General features: G+C 39.0%; 1 protein-coding gene and 1 pseudogene across 1 annotated transcript in view; both read left to right on the top strand.

Moving 5' to 3' along the window:
- Positions 1 to 867: 867 nt before the first annotated feature.
- Rasef (RAS and EF-hand domain containing) overlaps positions 868 to 20547 on the top strand; it is a 70290-nt gene continuing 50610 nt past the window's right edge. The window contains exon 1 of the mRNA XM_027921827.2: positions 868 to 1298. Within this exon, the coding sequence (XP_027777628.2) occupies positions 868 to 1298 (431 nt within the window). The remainder of the gene's footprint in view (positions 1299 to 20547) is intronic.
- On the top strand, positions 7484 to 8928 carry LOC114080258 (ubiquitin-conjugating enzyme E2 G1 pseudogene; annotated as a pseudogene).

The following is a 20547-nucleotide window of genomic DNA, read 5'->3' on the forward strand; positions in this document are numbered from 1 at the left end:
TCCCCAAACAAATCCAAGCTAAACTACGCTAGTCTTTTTCAGTTTTTCAAAAATGCTGCCTGTCAAGCAATTTTGGTTATTATTTTCTGTCAGGCTGAGGAGTCATGGATTAAGAAAAAGTATTAGGATTGGGGGGATATGGAAAATCTAGATTAACAGGGGCCCTCGTGTTAGATGAATATAGTTTAACGATAGCTTATAAAATTAAAAAAGGGGGTCTTCCAGGAAACTTTGTACTTTGGTTTGTCAGAAAACTTGTACATAAAGGTTTACCAAGTTTCTGAAATTAGAAGAGAATACATTGCACATAACTAACCAATTTGGAATCTCACCCCTCCCTTCCTTTCCCATGAAGTTAGCTCATGCCAGCACCACCTCTGGGGAGAGTTGAGCCATGCGCTTTACTAGAGCGTCAGTGTTTAAGCGAAGCACCCCTAGTTCCTGCTGGGTTCCCCAAATCCTACTAGGCCAACTTAGGCCGGTTCCCGGAGGCATGGAAACCAGAGCCGGGTTCCTCCTCTTGGCTGGGCGGAGCCATACCCGGGGGGAAAGTGGAGGGTGCCAAAGCGCTGCGCTGGGTGCAGTAGCCCCCAGGCGCCGCAGCTCTGTGCAGGGAGTCCGGGGCACACCGACCTCTCTTGGGGCCTGTAGGAGACCGGCAGTCACCAGCGTGGAAGCGCGCCGCCCGCCAGGCCGCCCTCGACCCGCCCAGACGCTTCGCCCCGCCCGGATATCCCGGCAAGTGGCCGAACCAGCCGGACGAGCCGAACTCGCCGGGGCTCCTGGCAGCAGCAGGTGGCCCCGACTTCCCACATTCGCGCTGCCCGGTTGCGCTCCGGAGCCGGGTCGGCTGTCCTCGCCGGCGGGATGGAGGCGGACGGGGACCCGGAGGAGCTCGCCCGCCTGCGCTCCCTCTTCGCTGCCTGCGACGCGAATCGCTCCGGGCGCCTGGAGCGTGAGGAGTTCCGCGCGCTGTGCGCGGAGCTGCGAGTGTTGCCGGCCGATGCCGAGGCCGTGTTCCAGCGGCTGGACTCCAATAGCGACGGCGTCATCACTTTCCAGGAGTTCGCGCGCGGCTTCCGCGGGGCCCGGCGCGGAGGACGGCGCCGGGGCTGGGGGCTACTGGAGCCCGCGCCTGCTACTGCGGAGCCGGGACCCGAACTCGCGGACTGCGGCGAAGACGTGGACATTCTGGACGACGCCGGGGATCTGTCCGCCCCTTGGGGACCGACGAACCGGGGCCGGGCTTGGCAGGACTTCCAGGCGCGACTCGGAGACGAGGCCAAGTTCATCCCCAGGTGTGTGTGCTTCAGGGGCGGGAGGTGATGATGGCATTTCCTGCCTTCTCTGCTGCACTGCCTTCTGTCCTGAACTTTCAGAACACGCAGACCCAGTGGATCCGGCTCTTCTGTGAGTTGCTTTTCTCTGTTCAGCAACTTACTTTAACTTTGCCAAAAAAAAGTTAAGGGAATGCGTTCACATAATTCTGCTGTAGGGGGAAAGTTTCACTTGCTGATTTCTGAGCCGTGCAAATGGCACTTTGTTAATTACAGGCGCCACCTTGAAACCTGCAGCCTCCCATACACGCACACAGCATGGGTTTAGGAGCACTCCCTAAGTCTCAACTGGGCCCTATTAAGTCATCCTCTACTCAAAGCCTTCTGGTTGCACCCTGAGGCTAATGCCTGGGCAGTTTGCCAATTTGGCATCCTTTATAGTAGCTTTTGGATTTGCTATTTTCCCAAGACTAGGTAGAAGAGAAAACTTGGTCAGGCATATACATTTATTCACTGATATTCACTGATGCCTACTGTGTGATAGGCATTTTACAGAGTTCATGCCTTTAATTTTCAGAATTCATGGAAAGAAGACTTATCTCTGATTGAAGGAGAAACTGACCCAGAAATTAAGGTACTTGGTCGCTTAATTAAAGACCAGGGATTCAACTCTCACTTTTTATACACTAGGATAAAATGACAAAATCATACTGTATATTCATTGCCCCTATGATTCTGAGAGAAATAAATAATACTAAGTTACTAACTTAATTCACAGGGGGTAAGGGAATGGCGGCAGGTGTGATTTCAGGACATAGAGGGAGAGATGCTCAGAGCTTTTTTCAGTTTCATTTGTTTCTGTCCATGTCTTGGTGTCAAAGTAGGTCTCCAGCTGCTATTTCTGCTTTTCAGACTGTAGTGCTGAACATGCTTTCCTGCTTCCTGTTTGGATATTAGCTGACAATATATTGAGCTCTAGATGTCCTTATTGATATTTTATTGATCAGAATGCATATCTGAGACTTAAAACTAAGAAAAGGAAATAGTCTTGGGAGTTGTCAGTGTGCTTGTTCATTGGTTCAAGGCTCAAGATCTGGGAGTCCTTGCTTCCTCCTCCTCCCAGTGTCTCTCTCAAGTCTAGAAAGTAAGGGGAATACTGTGCAGGGGGAATGACTCACTCAGGTGAAAGAGGGAGTGTGTGGAGAAAGTGGGTGTGATACTGATCCTTTCTACTGTTTACAAGTGAGGTAAAAATGCAGTGTCTCTACTAGGGAAGTAGAAAATTTTTACATTACTATAAACTATATTGTTTGTTTGGGTCATCTTTCATCCTGTAACTTAGTTTGGATCCAGCTAATTTTTTAAAAGTAACAATCTTAGAAATGAAGCAGGGTGAGTCCACATCATATTTGATGTGTGTGTGTGTGTGTGTGTGTGTGTGTGAAATCTCCTTCTCACAGATGTCAAGTCTGCAGCAGATGTTTGACACTTGATCTTTAAATGATTAGTGACCTTTTTAGGGTCAAAGTGGATACCAGGAGTAATATCATTGGTGGAATTACTATTATCATGCCTTTCCAAATTCTCCAGAGGCTATCAAACTTAATGGGCACCAGTGTCACTTGGTAGTCTTGTGTCCTAAGTCCTTCCAATCTGAAATTAACAAGTATAATATTTGCCTTCCAGTACTTGTTAGTGGAAAAGAACTAAATTGAGTTGCTTCATCTGATTGTTACCATGGCGACCATTAGTTGTTTTGGTAAATTGGATTGCTTCTCCTCTACTTCCTCATACAACTGTTCATCTTTTCTTCCTTCCATCCAAATGTGATAACAGTCTTTTGTTATTGATAATGCTGTTGTCATTATTTTAGCCAAATTAATTCTGCAAGCATTATTGAGTATCCACCATGTGCCAGATACTGTCATAGGTACTGTCCTAGGTGCCAGGGGACAAAAAGAAGGACTTGGATGTAATTCACACTCTTAAGGACTTCACAGTGTGTGTGAAACATTCCCCAAAAGTTTCATCAAAGAACATTTAAGGACTGGTGGTGTAGCTCAGTGATAGAGCACTTGCCTAGTATGGGTGAGTCCCAGGGTTTGATCCCTAGCATAACTCTCCCCTCACCGCCCCCCCCCCCCATAAAAAAGCTACAAGCTTTTAAAGGCAAGAGGATCATTTGCAGAAAATGCCATATATTGTGGATATAACCTAATACACTGCTGCAAGTAGCAATTTTCTTAGAAAATTTCCTCCTCCTCCCAGTGGAGGAATTTGGAATTTTTATCTTTAAAAGACATCAACTAGTTGTTAATTTTACTACATGATATGTTGGGCCTTCTTTTAATATAAAATATTATATTTTCTTCTGAGGGGAAAATTGTTTTTCTAGGAAGGTATGCCCTTCCATCTGTGGCTTTGTTTCCTACCTGAAATTCTATCTTATCTAGTGGTGCCCTGCCCTTAACCTGGGGGAGGGCAGTATTCATATCTAGTTTGAGAAGTGTGGATACTAAATATAATAATGTTTTATTCCTATAGAGGCAAAATAGTAGTGTTAACAGGATTTCCATTTCAAAGATCATTCAAGCAAAATATTAAGTGATTTTGACTTTAAACTACCCGGTCCCTGATAATTGTGAGATTAGAGAGAAAATAATATTGCATTGTAAAACAATGTTAGAACACCCTTTGAGATATGTGCCAAAATTGTTTTCTCTTAGAAAATTCAGGGGTCACTTCCTTGAAGTCTTGGGAGGGGGAGTCCCAAGGAGTGTGTGACCTGTTAACCTGAGTCCAGCAGGTATACATGGTCTTCAAATAAACATTTACTGGATAATCAAATAAATTTGTATTTTCAAATTCCTTAGTTTGTGTGTAAGTATTTAAAGAGAGTGCAGTTACTTTATGCTGTGTTTTCTCCATTTCTTTTGTAGATTCCTCCACTGTTTTTTGTAAGTTCCTGGCATAAACTGCTGGTAGTGTTCAAAGATTGCCAAGGAGAGGAAGAAATAGGGTGCATGAGTGTTGAACTGTTGATAGCGGACATAGGCGGGTGAGGGAGACTGAAGGAGAGTTCACCTCTTTCCTGTAGTCAGATCTGTATATTTTCAGAGTCTTAACTCCATTTTTATCAGTTTTAAATTGTTATTTGTGAATTGGTTCACTTTGATAAATCAATTTAGAAATTCACATTATCAATCAGGAATGGGATCATGCAGTTGGCCAAATAGGGCACAGACTTAGGTTGACTGCCTGTCTGCTAACATCGTGATTGGTTATCTACCAGGCAGGGCTAGGCAGGATTTTTTTAAACAACCAACATCATTCCTGTGTGATTAGTTGTTTCACATTGTTTTGCGGAGTTTTTGCGTACACCATTTAGAAAGGGATGCTTTTATTTAATAATTTAAAAGCAAGAAACTTAATTGAGAAGAACCAAGACCATACATGTGTGAACTGTACAAATACTGGGAAAACAGTGTACATCAGCATGCCCCTCCTACTAGAATAGTGATTACCAAACTCACAATTGAACATCAGCTCCATTTAGCTGTGCATATTTTAAGAACTAGAAGCCGAGGCAAAGTTTCCTTACTAATCAGGGTTCTTTTGTATTTCTCTGCCTTGGGTTCCACTTTAGCCCTTTCCAGTGTGATTGTTTTCTATTGTAATCCTGTAGCTGCTTCCTCAGCGCCCTACATTTCCATGACCTTGGCAAGGAAGGAAAGGGAGGAGAGATGGAGGGAAAGAAAGATCTGCACAGAGAGTGAGCCCAAGATGCAGGAGAGAGAGGGTACCATGAGAAGGAGCAAGATAGAGATCAACCAACAAGGGAGTGGAATGGAAGAGGGCTGTTTGAGTCCATTGTGCCTCAGTTTTCTCCTCCTTTCACCCACTGAGCTTTTGGCACTGATCCACCTACAGATCCACCTACAGATGGGAGAAGAAATTCAGCTTTTCTATTTTTGATCTTGGCTCTTGACTATCTTCAACATGTTAGCATCTTGGTACTTTGGTGTGTGTTGATAGTGTTTAAAGATAAGTGTATATTCTCATGCACATGGCTGGTAATATGTGGTTGTCATCCAAGGAGATGAGATTTCTTCCAGCCTTGCAACATAGTGATGGATTGCACACCAGTGCTGAATGAGGTTCAAGGCTGTTTTAGACTGTGTGTGGCATTTACCTTTGGCACCGTCTTTGAGATCTGTTAGTGTATTAGCCACAGGCATTCTGGAGATCTCTCTGCTTTCTGGATTCTGATCGAGGATCCTAATGTCTGTGTCTGTATCTGTATCTTTAACTCTATCTCTTTATTATCTTTACTGTTGCTGTTCTATTGCTTTTCTCTCTTTAATATGTCTTTTGTCATAATTATATGTATTATTACCCTGATGAGTGGGAGAAATCTGTCTTTTAGAATCACAAATATTCTTTTAACCTCGGAGCCTTTCTTCTGGGCCTTGTATAAATCCATGCATGGCTTAGGTCTCATGGGTTCTGCTTGGTCACTCTCATTCTGATATTTGAATTCAATCTCAAGATAGTAATTTCTTTTCAGCCTTCGTCTTTAGAGGACTCTCAGTTTTGACCACGTGGACAGTGGCTTTCTGACTCTCAGATCTCACTTGATTGCTCAGAGCGTGGCTCTCAGAATTTGAAGAGAGATGATTTATTCTGTCGTTATGATTTAGACAAATAAAAAGGCTTAAAACTGAGTGTACTTGGGAAGACTAGACTTTAAGAACATAGGCTGTTCTCTAGCTTTTCTTTGAAGACAAATTTTTTATTTACTCTTCTCCCCAGTTATTGCTCAAATTCATGGTTGTAGTAATCCTATCACTCTGAGTATTTAAATCTTTTTCTGTTTCTTCATTTCTGCCTGGGTTACTCAGTATTTTTTCTTTTGTAACATAAAAGTAGCTGCATCATGCTGATCTGCCCTGAATAGAAGTTTGGAAGCCCATAGCTGAAAGGACAGGTGGCCTTTAAGAAGCTGGGAAAGGTCACAGTGCGGTGGTGATTCAAAATGTGCTTCCTTTTTCTCTTCTAAGAGGGTGTATACAATATGTGTTCTTGCTTTATGTATAACTCATTGCAATTTAGGTGGCACTTAAACTTGACAGTGGTATGTAGTTGGAAGGAAGTATTAAGAAGAGATTATGTATCCTGAGTGTTCAGACTGCTTCATTTGACATTATTAGTCTTGTATCAGGTTATAAAATGGAAAGTAAACACTGTATCCTGGAGGAAAGTTGTCGTGGTGGAATTTATCTCTGACATATATTGTCCTTGGAATCATTTTCTCAAACATACAAGTTCATTGCTTCAACTCGTAAATATCCAGGATCTTCCAAAGATAATTGCTTTTGTCAGAGTAATTAGAAAAGTGAAATTTAGTTAATTTTATCCCTGCAAGCCTTAGTCTGCATGTCCTATAAAAATCAAGATATACTGATGCAGTAGCACAAACATGTTTCTTTCATTCCTTCTCTAATTCACTGTTGGCATCATCCTTGATATCTCACTGGGCACTGGTGAGAGGACATAGAGCTGACTCTGACCTTTAGAGAGTTCATTATCTCACCTTCTTAAATACTCAGGAATTTTTGATATATATCTCATGGTATCTGATATTTCTCATGGTATCAGATGCAGAGCAATGAATGGAAACATTCCTCCTGCCTTACCAGAACACTGTTCACCCTGGACTGTGGATGTTTTATGTCAATGTTTCTTAAAACTGGGGCCACAGATCCTTTCAGACATTTACACATATGTTCAAGAGTTGTAGAAGACAGACTTTGTGTTTTCTTTTTGAATGTGTTATTAGACAAATAAATGTGAGCACATTCAGAATCACATGGATGACTCCTGCATTGCAGATTTAGCTATGTAGTTTCAAAAAAACTGTCTTTATGTTTGTGTGGCATATATGTAGTCGTGTAGGCGGACAATCAAAGAGGAAGGGTGGGCTTGGTATATGAACGGTGTGTTCACATATGCCGAAGTTGACTGAAAACACAGAGTGGTGGATTTTCTATTGTCTCAATAAAAAAGTGATGGGAAGGCCCCACGTGCTGCCAGATTTAAAGAGAGATGAACCAGCAGTTACCCCTGCTGTCCAACGCCCGGTAAATGTCAATCCGGGTTCAGGCGATCTTCCCCCTCATCCTGCAGCCAGACTCCCTTAACCCTGGATGTAGAAACTTAAGGCTGCAATGAAGAAATCTGTCTTTGAAATGGATTAACTCAACAAAAATCCAGTGGAAGGCTTTTCAGCAGGTTTAATAGATGACAATGATCTCTATCGATGGGAAGTCCTTATTATTGGTCCTCCAGACACACTTTATGAAGGTGGTGTTTTTAAGGCTCATCTCACTTTCCCAAAAGATTATCCCCTCCGGCCTCCTAAAATGAAATTCATTACAGAAATCTGGCACCCAAATGTTGATAAAAATGGTGATGTTTGCATTTCTATTCTTCATGAGCCTGGGGAGGATAAATATGGTTATGAAAAGCCAGAGGAACGCTGGCTTCCTATCCACACTGTGGAAACCATCATGATTAGTGTCATTTCTATGCTGGCAGACCCTAATGGAGATTCACCTGCTAATGTCGATGCTGTGAAAGAATGGAGGGAAGACAGAAACGGAGAATTTAAAAGGAAAGTTGCACGCTGTGTAAGAAAAAGCCAAGAGACTGCTTTTGAGTGACATTTATTCAGCAGCTAGTAATTTCACTTATTTCAGGGTCTTCAATTGAGAAACATGGCACTGTTTTTCCTGCACTCTACCCACCTATATTGCTGGACTTCTGTTGTAACAAGTTGGCAAAACACTGGCTGGAACTGGGCTGCAATAAAACATGCCAGTTATCAATGCTGACAAGAGCCTAACAAGTGCCAACTTACAGATGATTACGCATTTTGAATTCTAATGAACTGTTTTAACCTTCAGGAAGAATTGTAAAGACGTGTACATAGCACAACATGATCCGGATAATATATATACTGTTCATGCACATCCACAAATACACCTTGTACCAAATAATGCTTTCTTGTAGTAGAATAAGAATCGTGTAAATTCTAAAAAGATTTTAGCAGGTTTTCTTTCCCTATTCATTGTTTCTTATCAATTTAAAAAGACTCCTTAAAGCATGTCAGATGAAAAGCAATTAGGATTAAAAGTTTCCATTTAATTTCCTTTAAACCATTGAGGCTTCATTAAACCCTTGTCACTTACTAAACTTTTGTATCTTCTTTGTTTTGACAGTCCCCTTTGCTTTTATCTCTTCTATCTGCCAGAAAGTTCTCAGATGATTTAGTTCAAATACTGAAATACTTAATAAGCAATTACTTGATTTTTAATGATGACTTCAGAGGAGTGGTCATCACTAGGTGCTTTGTCTTTTTGTATTCTAGTTGCACCCATCTCTTGGATTGGATGTAGCAATAACATTTTCTGGCTGTTGAGAGCTCTTGAACCTAGACATTATCCCAAGAACTTAAAAAAAAAAAAAGTTGGTTCTAAATTCAACTTACTGAAATTTACCCCAAATAATACAAAATTCTGATTTGGTTTTATTTTTGCCCTTCAGTTGACTTAATGTTAAGTTTGGATAAATAAAGCATGCACAACTACAAGCTTTTTACTTCTTGGTTTGCTATTAAGAATGCAATTTGCCCTTATATCCTCCTTAATCCTTCATATTTCTTTGTCTCTATTCTTCAATACTAGAGATTTTTCTCACCTATTGTACAAAGAAATTGCGATGTGTATTTTCATGTAATTTGATTTTGGAATTCTGTCACCTTATGTAGTGAGTTCTTCTAAAATATAATTTTTTCCCAATAATTGTCAAGTTGTTGGCTTTTATTGTATTGAATGAAGGTTATAATACTGAATGCCAGAGAAGTGCAGTTTAGAAAAATCTCAGGTTGATTCCTTATGCAAACAAACTTAATACTTGAAAATCACATGGCCATGGCAGTGTAAGTATTGGGTTTTATCTGGATTCTTATGTGAGTCTAAAAGTATTTCAGAGGTAAATGCTTTGCTATTTGACATACAGATTCTGTCACTTATGTATGACACTTGGATTTGATTATGAGCATAAGTATATTTCATATCATAAAATTTTCTAAACTTTAGCAATTGGTGAAATGAGCATGTGCACTGTTAGACAGTCCTAGGCTTCTCTCTATTTATTGTGAGGTTGAGAGTGAGAAGCAATCTTTGGCATATAAGGGATAGAACTTGAGACAGTACCAGATCGGGTATGGCGTATGACTGCGAGAATCAGTGAAAATTGGTGCATCCCTCCTCTGTGGGGTTTGGAGAAATGCTTTGGCAGAAGAGAGAAAGGAATCCTGTCAGTAATGTAGACCTCTACCAGTTTGTCAGGTTTTTTTTTTAAAGCAGAGGTAAAGTGGTTACAGATGTAGTCCCAGTGAAGAGTGATTTTTATAAATCCCAGTCTGTTCTTCATTCAAGTATTGTAGAAACCCATAAATATTATTAAAAACCCTTACATGTTCAGTGACTATAAAAATTTATTTGATTCATTGGAGCCCAATTTTCTTCAAGAACTTAATGACTTTTGTCTTTCCCAGAGACTTTGTAAAAATCGTTGCCCCAAAGTGCTAGCTAGACTGCACTCCTACTAGGGACTTTGAATGCAATCTCCTTCACTCTTAAGTCAGAAATCGTCCACATAGTGGTTGCTTGTGGAGTTGGAATTTTGCTCTTATTGCTATAATTCCACTAGCAATCTGTTGAGTTAAAACCTGGGATTTGACTGCTCAATAAGTAGCAAATGACCTAGTAACTCAGGGACAACTGTTTCTGAACAAAACTTTAAGTGCCACTTTAATGCAGTTATGTTGGTATGACTGGGTGGTTTTTTAGGGCTGGACGTAGGGGAATAGGAGAGGCAGGAGCCAGTGCCTCTCTTCCTCATACTCGTTCCAACTATGTCCCCTCACCATACTACAAACTGAAACACAGGCCTTGATAGATGGAGGATTCCTTTTCCTCTGTCAGAGATGTCATCTGTGCCTTTCCCAGTGTTCATCTGACCGTGAATTTAAATGCCTCTACGTTTGATATCTAAATCACTCAGGTGACACTGAACTAGGTGGCTTTTGTCCCACCAGTGCCTCATCATTAGTGTGAGGTGATTCTTCTCTGCTTTAGGAAAAGGACCCCCCCTCAACCCCCAACTTTGTGCCAACCATTAATATCTGCATAGTCCTTTGGGTGTAGAACTGTTGGCTCTTACTAAATTTATTCCAAGTTTTTTGAGAAACTTGTAGATTTTAGCCTGTGTTCATAACAGAAAGGATGATCTCAGTGGCTTTCTGGACTCTGAGTTTAAAATCCATATGCGGTTGATTTTCTTGTCATTGTAAGGTAAATATATTTGTGAGGTCATTCCACTGGTTCTGTGATCACTTGGATGACATAGTATCTTTAATGGCCTTCATTCCCAGTTGTGAAATTTTATTTTATATGCTCGCTCACCCTTTACAAATCTGCCCACCTCGGGTTGTGATGCCTGTGTATCTTTGCCCGTCTGGTCTCTAGTTGGTGGAATTACCTTTTCTGTACTGCCGCTTCTCAGCATCTTTGAAATTTGACATAATATTGCTTCATTCCAGTTTTTTTTTAGTTCTGTAATTTGTTGATTGTATTTAACTATGTGAGTTCTGTTGTGATGTTTACTGTATTGTAAAGCACCTCAATCATGTGATGGGTGCTCTATAAATCAATAAATGATGACTTAGAGGCTGAAAAAAAAAAAGTGATGGGAAGAATGGGGTTTGGTTCACAGAAGTGCACCCAAGAGAGCCATGTAGAAAATGCCAGTACCACCTTGCCATTGTCTGTGGAGATTTAGTTTTAGTGAAAATGTTCTCTGTCAGATTGGCTAAACTGCAAAGTTTAATTTTGCTGACTTTTGTTAATGTATGTTGATATTACAAATGTGTTGGAGCTATCAATATAAGGAATTTATGTGTGATTTTCATGTCTGTTCATAATTAACAAATGTGGTATTAAAAATATTTTAAGTCATTTCTGGAATCCTCAGGAAATTCTTTATTGAGGTCTACAATGTAGTCAAGTAAATGGACTTGAAATCCTCAAGAACTATATAGGTTCACAACATTGGTTTATTTTTCTTTATTTTCTATTTTTCATATTAATTTTCTTCATTTAAGCTGAGGACATAATACTGGGGAAGAAGTTCATCTTAAATTACTCAGTTTTAAACAAGGAATGTTTTTGTTCTTGTTGTATTCTTTTCCCAGAGAAGAAACTCTTCTTACCTTTCTCCTATAATTTCTCATTCGTCCATTCATTTTTTTCACTGAGAAAATGGTGTTTTGTAGCCATATTTCCTGCCAAAGGAAAGTTTCCTGAGCATGTTCTCTCTATCCAGAAGGTGACAACAGCAGTGATCCTTACTTCTCCGGAGAAAAGAATCGTGGGATGGATAGCCTGAGTCCAGCTCTCACTGGTTGTCAGGAATCAGGCAGATCAGCCCCATTAATGGAGTGTCCTCCACTCTCAGAGAATTCATGCCTTCATGCCTTCCAGAACATGCAAAAACTCATCCTCTTCATGGTGGCACAACAGCTCCATCCAGAGGGACTCCAGGCCCCTGTGAAATGAGTCCCAAGTTCCCTTCCACCCTTACCACTATGAGCTGCAATTGATGAAATGGAGCAGGACTCACAACAGCAGGCTTCCAGGGCCAGACATGAACATTGACCCAATGACTTGGAGTCTGTGGCCAGTAAGGGCCTGGGCTTCATCTACTAGGGATCAGTCATACCTCAGCTCTATCACTTCTCACCTATCCATAGCTGCTACATAGAATGTAGGCTCACTGTTGCTAAGAGTGCTGGATTTTAGGTGGACATTTTCAGTTTTGCATGATCTGTGAAGGTCAAAGGATGGAGACAGGAAAGATACCATTTGTACTTTGCAGCCTCTGAATCCATACCTTGTAAATGCAGCTGTCAGGCCTGATTTTGTTTTAATGATCTCTGTTAATCTGAGCTTCTGGTTCCGTGATATCTTAACTTCAAATTGAATGGTGTTACTTTTTTTCCTTTGCAAGTTTGTGGGATAGTATTTTAACCTGAAAACATTCTATCTTTATTTTCTTTTTTGCTCTTGATATTATTGCACTTTGCAGAGTTACCCTATTCAAACTTTATCAAATGTTGCTGAATAATATTTTCTATCTCCAGGTTTGCTGCCCTAATAAGTCTGTCTTTGGGGTCAGAGGTTGAGTTCTCAATGTAATAAGATGTACAGGATTCCTTTTACCCTGATATTTTCACTTTTTTCCTTTTAAGTCTGGAAGTACTTGGCTGTCACATTTTTAAAACATGTAGGAAGTCAATTGGAAGGGAATGATTTATGATTAAAATTATGGGAATTTAATTATATGTGGTCATTTCCTGGTATTTCAGTGTTATTTTCTTTATTATTAGAATGTTTTATCTTTCATGTGAAAACTATTTATAGGAATTTATTTTTTTAAATTGGTATTCTTTCTTTGTTTTATTATTTTGTTTTTACTTTTCAACTTTTTATTTGTATGAGAAAGCTTTTTTGTTGTTATTTTTATTTTTTAATTTTTAATGGGTTTTTAAAAAATAAATGACAGCTGAATGCATTACAATTCTTATTGCACATATACAGCACAAGTTTTCATATCTCTGAAACATAAAGTATGTTCATACCAATTCGTGTCTTTGATGTGAGCATACTTTATATACATGTACTTTGGATAATGATGTCTATCACATTCCTTGTTAACACCCTGCCCCCTCTCTTCCCCTCCCACCCCTCTGCCCTTTCTAGATTTCATCTATTCCTCCCATGCTCTCCCTCCCTACCCCACTATGAATTAGCCTTCTTATATCAGAGAAAACACTTGGCATTTGTTTTATTGGGATTGGCTAACTTCACTTAGCATTATCTTCTCCAGCGCCATCCACTTACCTGCAAATACCATGATTTTATTCTCTTTTATTGCTGAGTAATATTTCATTGTGTACATATGCCACATTTTTTTTTTTTATCCATTCATCTACTGAAGGGCATACAAAAACTCTGTGTCTTGCTCCCCTTCACTCCACCCTGGGGCAGGTCCATATGCCTGGCCTTGTCTTCCAATTTTATGTTTTTCATCGCCATGACCAAAATACCTGAAAACAACAACTTAGAAGAAGAAAAATTTATTTTGAGCTCATGGTTTCAGTCTTTAGTCAGCTCACTCCATTGCTTTGGGATGGAAATGAATCAAAATATCATGGTGGAAGAGTGTGGTGCAGGAAAGCTTCCCAGCTCATGGCAGCTGGGAAGTAGAGAGAAAGAGGCAGAGAGAGACAACAGTAGTCACACACCAGGGGCAAGATAGAGTCCCAAAGATCATGCCCCAGTGACTTACCTCCTCAGTCTCTCCCCACCTGCCTATGGTTATCACCCATTAGTCTATTCAAATTATTAATCCAAAAAACGAATTAATTCACCAGTGAGTTACAGCCATAATCACTGTGTAAAAAGCCCCACCTTTGAACCTTGCTGCATTGGGGAAAAGGCTTTCAAAACATGAGCTTTTCAAGGAACATTTCCAAATCCAAATTATAATAAGCAATTATCAAATACGTCAGAATTATGTTTTAAAACACTTGTTTGAAGCAGGTTATTCCTAGAGACCAAACAGAAGAAACATTCAACTTAATTATTTAAATTTAGATTTGGGGTGTTTTATGAGAATGTTTGGTTTTGACACTTCTTTGTGATCCTTTACAATTATAAAATAATGGTGCATGCTTAAGTGGCCATTTTATTGTCCCATAGTCTTTGACCAAGAATGGTTTTGAAATATCTGGATAGAAAGAAAAAAGCACAAAAGGAGTGGTACATGCTGAAATCTGAATGCAGTGGTGAAAATACAGGTGTATTGTTGGCTGCCTGTAGCTACCTTGTCCCAGGGTAGAAGTGGTCCTGGGAGGTTAGGGCAGCACTTGCAGACTTGTTGCCCATCTGCTTAGGAATGCCAGACTGCACCATTTCATCCTCCGACATGACACAGTCACCTTGTAATTCTTGCTTCAGTAGAACAGAGTTGCAGTCTGATCTGGGCTGAGGTGGAACAATTACTGAAACACCAACCTGTTTGTTTGGAATATCCATGTTGTAGGACATTGCTATCTCATGTTTCCTGACCAACATGCTGTAAAATGTGTTAGTGTTTGTGGTGTGAAGTACTTTCTTTTTCTTCCTCAGAAACCTACTTGCATAGCTTGTTCTTCAGAATGGCGGGTGGGTATGGGTAGCTTAGAGATGCTAATGAATGGATGACAGTGCCCACATTCCTACTCTTAATGTAGTGGGTGTACCTACTGTGAAAATCACCTACTCTGTTGAATGATATTGGATGTTCTGAAAGCATACACAGGGTGTAGGGAAGAAAAGAATTAGGGAGAGTGCAAACCACTCAATATCTGTATAACCCTGTAACCAGAATGAATACTCAAATAAACATTAATAATCCTAAACAATACTAGCACAATAAAGAAGTCATGTTAGATTCTTAACAGAAATACAAGAGTTCAGAGTATCTGTAGATATTTTAAAAAGAAAAGAAGAAAAAAGAACATGTAGGATTTTTTCAGTGTTTTTTTTTTCCCCCCCAGAGGTGAAGGTAGCTGGATGGAGGATATGTGGGTTGTGGCTGCTTGGTTATGGTGACAAAAACAAGTGCAAGAGATCTGCGAGAAGCCATGGAAAGCAAGAGATCTGTCTGTGCCAAGAGGAAACTGCACATGAGTGGGTATTGTTTCCAGTTTGCTTTCCTCTGCAGCCCCTATATTCAGTCATGTTCATGGTCTTGCATTCTATGGCTGTGACTTGGGGACATAAAGCATTAAAATTCTGGGAAAGCCTTTTCCACTCTAGTGCCATTCACCTGTTGATCTGGGGAATGAGCTAACTGATGCAAAAGGAGGCTGGCTGCCTTATGACAGAGAGGCTCTAATTTTGGGTACAAATTCATGGAAGGCTACAGCAATGCACAAAGATAGAGAGTCTTTGATTGATTCTCTGTATACAGATTTGAGGCTTCATGTTGGTCTAAAAGGACAGTGCATCTTTTCCCCTAAGAAAGTACAGTGATAACTGCCTTCAGATTAAAACGATTCTGTCAGTTCACGAAAGTTCGCAAACCTCTTAGATTGTTACAGTCCCAATTACCTAATGACCCCCAGCTAGAATTAAAACATGGTATAGCTGAGCATTTGGGGTCTTAGAAAGTCACCTACTCTGTTAAATGATATGAAGTTCTTATCCAGCAATTAAAGTTTTTACCTATCAGATGCTCACACATACCAGCATCCAGGCTGGGAACCAGGACAATTCACCACACTGCAGAGCCCTCCGAAAGTCCCCTTCCAATCAGCTTAGCTCCTTTCCTCCTGGGCAGTCATTATCGTTGGCTTACTTTTTTACTTCATATACATAGATTCCTACAGTGTATTTGGCATCTTTCACTCATCGTTATATTTGTGAACTTGTAGTCTTTTTATTTGCATTGCAATAGAGTGTTCTGTGTGGAGATACCACAATTTACTTATCCACTTGATTTATTAATAGCCATTGGGTAATTTCCATTTTGTGCCTATTATATGCAGTGTTGCAACTAGCAGTCTGACACATCTCTTTTGTAAGTGTGTGGTTGTATACAGTGAATGCATTGCTCAAAATAATTATTTGCAAAATCTCTTAATCTTTCTTCCCTAACTCAGGGTGATCCTTATGAAGTCTGGTTTTACCCAGGGCTGTGATATAGGGATATCCTTGGGATTTGTGAACATAGGGGTTTAACTTGGCCTTGTGAGTTCCTGTGTTTTCTCTTCATGCTGTCAGGCTGCAAGCTGATGTTTCACAATTTGGTACGTCCTTCCTTCCTGGGTATCTTTATCTGTTGAAGATTTGGGAAACAATTATCAAATACCTCAGAATTGTGTTTTAAAACATCTGTTTGAAGCAGGTTATTTCTATACCAAGCAGGGGTGCAGTAGAGGCTGGGTTTTGTTTATTTTTGCCCCGACTTTCAACCTTCTTTTGAAGGTTTTATGGTACCAGATACCTGAATTTCAGATAGCTGGAGTGCTACCATTATTTTGAAATAATTATTATTTACATTTTAATTTCTTTTCCATTTTTATTTATACTTAACCCCCTTTTCCAATTTTGTTTATATTGAAAATTTCCCAAATAAACACTGTAGTTCCAAATTGCTCTTGTTGAAATTATGCCACTTGGAAAGATAAGCACAAAACATAGGTTTGTGTTTTTATAAATACAGATAACAGGGAGGCATCTAGCCATGAGAGGGCATGACTCAAGCTGAGATGAATTCATGGGAGTCTGGCACCCTGTATCTTGGATCATCAGCCATGGAATTATTATTTTAATCTTTTTTTAATTTTGGGAAATGCTTAAAAAGCTATATGTGGAAGTAGATAAATACTACTGCTTTGTGGGATTCGCCTTGTTCACTCAGGTGAATTACTGTAATAACTTTTTTTTACAGTTCTCTCTTTACTATTTTGATTTAAAGCAACCATTAAGCATTTATTTCCATTTCATTTAGTAGCATTTGTGCCAATTTTACTGCCCAGAGGGTATAATATCTGAGCAGGTGAGAGAGGAATACAGCTCTGATCACAGGGAAGGGAACTAAAATCAACAGAATGTTAAAGGTTTGGGATGAAAAATAGAAGTTGAGATAAATGTAAACACACAGATCACAGCAATAGTTTTTTTTCTTATCAGATGACCAGAGAGTTTAGATAATGGCACAATTAAGGAAGAACTGGTGTTCATTCTTTTCTTGACAGCTGAAGTTGAAGGTTGAAGGTCAGATTCCTTCAGCAGATAATTTTTGCAAATTGAAAGGTTGTTTGTTCTTTTAGTGAGGGGCGGCTCAGGGAGCTTCAAAGTGGATCTGTTTTCAGGATAACTGATCCTTATATAATGTAAAAAAGTCAGATTTTAATAAGATTTTTGAATATCACCCCTCTACATAAAAGCAAATGGAAAAGCAGTTAACCTTTTTTTAATTAATTTATTTATTTTAATTAGGTATATATGACAGCAGTACAGCAGTTAAACTTTTTACCATGATGCAGGGTAAGCAGTGGAGTGGACAGAGGATGGGAATTGGGGGGTGTCTCAGGAAGTTGTCTGCCTCGTGGAAGACATAGCTCAGCCACCACTGAGTGATTCCAGGGGCCCTTTCTAAAGGTCCAAACTGTTGAAATGTCAAATTAGAGATGTCAACAGCATTTTATTTCAAAGGGGAAATGTTTTCAAAAAAATTTGTAAGAACATCTTTACGATTAAATTTGCTTTGGATTTGATATTTCTGGTCTACTTTTCCATCTTTGTATAAAACAGACTGAATAACTTACTGATTTATCTTTGTGTTTGATAGGTAGCAAGGCAGATAAATAGAAATCAATGGTTCTTAAAGAGAAAAGTAGGTGATAAATTTTTTGACACATCTTTCCGGATGGCAACTAATTAAATAGTATCATGTATACCAAGAGTTATAGGCTAAAAATTTAATCAGCTAAATAAGGGAGGCCTATCAATAGATTTTCCTTTCAAATGGAGATATTCGAAATCATAATTACAGAGTTTCAGAAGTAAATTTATGCTCATCATTTAATCTCTAGTTCCTCGGTGTCTTTCTGGTTCCCAGGCATAGTTTTCAATTAATTCCCATCTGCTAAGATCTTCAAAAAATGAAGGTAATTTTTATAACTCTTGTTATGGAGTGACTTGATTAGTTTTTCAACTGATTTTTTCACAGGCGTGTACCCTCGGGATTTTATTTCGTCCCTGGCTCTTCACTTTCTGTTTCTTGGCTTCCATGAATTGAGCAGCTTTCCCCTGCCACTTCCTTCCACCATGATGTCCTCTCTCACCTTGTGCCCAAAGCAATGGAGCCAGCTGACCATGGACTAACCCTGTGAAACCAGGAGCCCCAATCAACTTTTCCTTCTCTAAGTTGTTTCTTTCAGGCATTTTGCTCAGTGATGAAAAACTGACTAACATAGTTTAGATACTATTACTGTGTGTACAAAGATATTAAAAAATTTGACAGAGCTTTAATTTCAGTTGGCAGAAATAAGATTGGTTTGAATGTAGTTATATGTACCACTGTTCTTCACAGATTTCTTTTTAAATTAATTCTTATGTTAATTATACATATTAGGGGTAGAGTATGACAATTCTATATATAGACAGTGTGTAATAATCAAGTCAGGGTCGTTAACATTTCCATTTCCTTAAACTTTAAACAATTTTTAAATTAACACATAATAATTGTACATATTTATGGGATAGAGTATGATGTTTCAATACATGCATATAATATGTATTGATTAAATCAGGATAATTGACATCTTCTACTTTGTGTTTGGAGTTTTCAAGTTCTTCTCTTCTAGTTATTCATAAAATAGATGTAGTATATTGCAAGCTCTAACCACCCTATTTGCCGTAGACCACTGGAACTTGTTACTTAGATCTAACTGTGTGGTTCTTGTTATCTAACCTCTCCTGACCCTCCCTCCTTTGCACACCCTTCCTGGCCTATATGTGATGCTGTACTATTCACAGTAGGGGGGAATCATAGAGCCCATAAGTAGCTGGTTGGATAAAGAAAATGTGGTGTATCTACATAGTAGAATAATATTATTCAGCTATAAAAACAAATGAAATCCTGTCATTTGGAAAATGAATAGAACTGGAGGACATTATGTTAAATATAAACAAAGTCAGATGCAGAAATACTGCATGTTTCCTCATAGATTTCTCAATTTAATAAAAATATAATTTGAACCACAATGCTTTATTATTTTATTTTGGTTTGAATTTATAATAACCTTTGTAATAAGGTTGCATGTTTTACCTTTAACAGAATGAACTTCTGAACGCTTTACTTTGATTCTATGCAGAGGATGGAAAAAAACAAATTATGATTAAAATTAATACAGCTGATTCTTTTTGAAGAATCTCATTCCACTGATATAAAACTAAGCTCATTTATTTTGGGGAAGTTTTGTCTGTTAATGGAAACAACATAATAACTATTGCTTTACTCTTTGTGCTAGTGAGAAAAAGTTGTAGTTAATGTGTATCACTGTGGTATAGCATCATGGAGGATAAATATTGACCAGCTATTTTTTAAAATAAGCTTAAGTTTTTTAGAATGGTTTGGGTTTTAAAGAAAAATTGGACTGGTAATGCAAAGTTCCCACGTAACCTAGACTTACCCTCTTTTATTATTTGTATCTTGCTTCGGTGCAGTGCATTTGTTACAATTAATGAAGTATATGATACGATTAACTAAAATCCATAGCTTTTCTGATTTCTTCAATTTTTCTAAATGTTCTTTGTGTGTTCCATCATCCCATCCAGGACACCACTTTGCATTTAGTTGTTATGACTTCTTAGGCACCTCATTTATGATGTTAACACATCTTTTGAGCAATTATACATTTATTAACTTTTCTGAGGAAAATAAATTTAGTAATTAACTTTTTATTAACAAACAGACTTGTTTTGTTTGTGTTTTTGAGATCTTTGCTGTCAAAAGGGTTTATTACATAATATAAAAGTGTTACCATCCAATAAAATAGTAGTTATAGGTTTAGATCATATGAAAAATCGTTGAATCACTGTAGCAAGAACCATTTTATTATTCTGTATTTCTCAGTGTCAGGACTGCCCAGTGTCTGTTTTCTGTACCTATTTTGTTGTGCATGCTGCCTATAATTCCCAAGTTCTTACTGATTTGGCTGAATGACCACTGAGCAATGTTGCCCATCTTACAGGAAGCAGGATAGTTGGTTGGCTACCCTGGTGTCCAGCAGAGAAAAGTACCTGCAGTCTTTCTCCACCACCATCTGAGCCCTGAAAGAGTTAACTGTTTCCAGCTACTTTTGCCTAAGCTTAATTTACTTTATCAGTGAGTATTCTGTTTCCTGTTCCTAAAAGGGAGTCTTAGTTGCATTCTACCTAGAAAGGGTCAGGAAAGAGGAGATAGGTTTATCACTAATTATTTTCTGAGTTAGCCACATGTGAATGAGAAATCTTTTTTCTGCATGGATGTCTCACACACCACCAGATTAAAGTGGAGATCCACAAACTCATCCCAGCTTATTTGAATG

The sequence above is a fragment of the Marmota flaviventris genome, chromosome 13, assembly GCF_047511675.1.
Source record: "Marmota flaviventris isolate mMarFla1 chromosome 13, mMarFla1.hap1, whole genome shotgun sequence".
NCBI classification, from domain to species: Eukaryota; Metazoa; Chordata; class Mammalia; order Rodentia; family Sciuridae; genus Marmota; species Marmota flaviventris.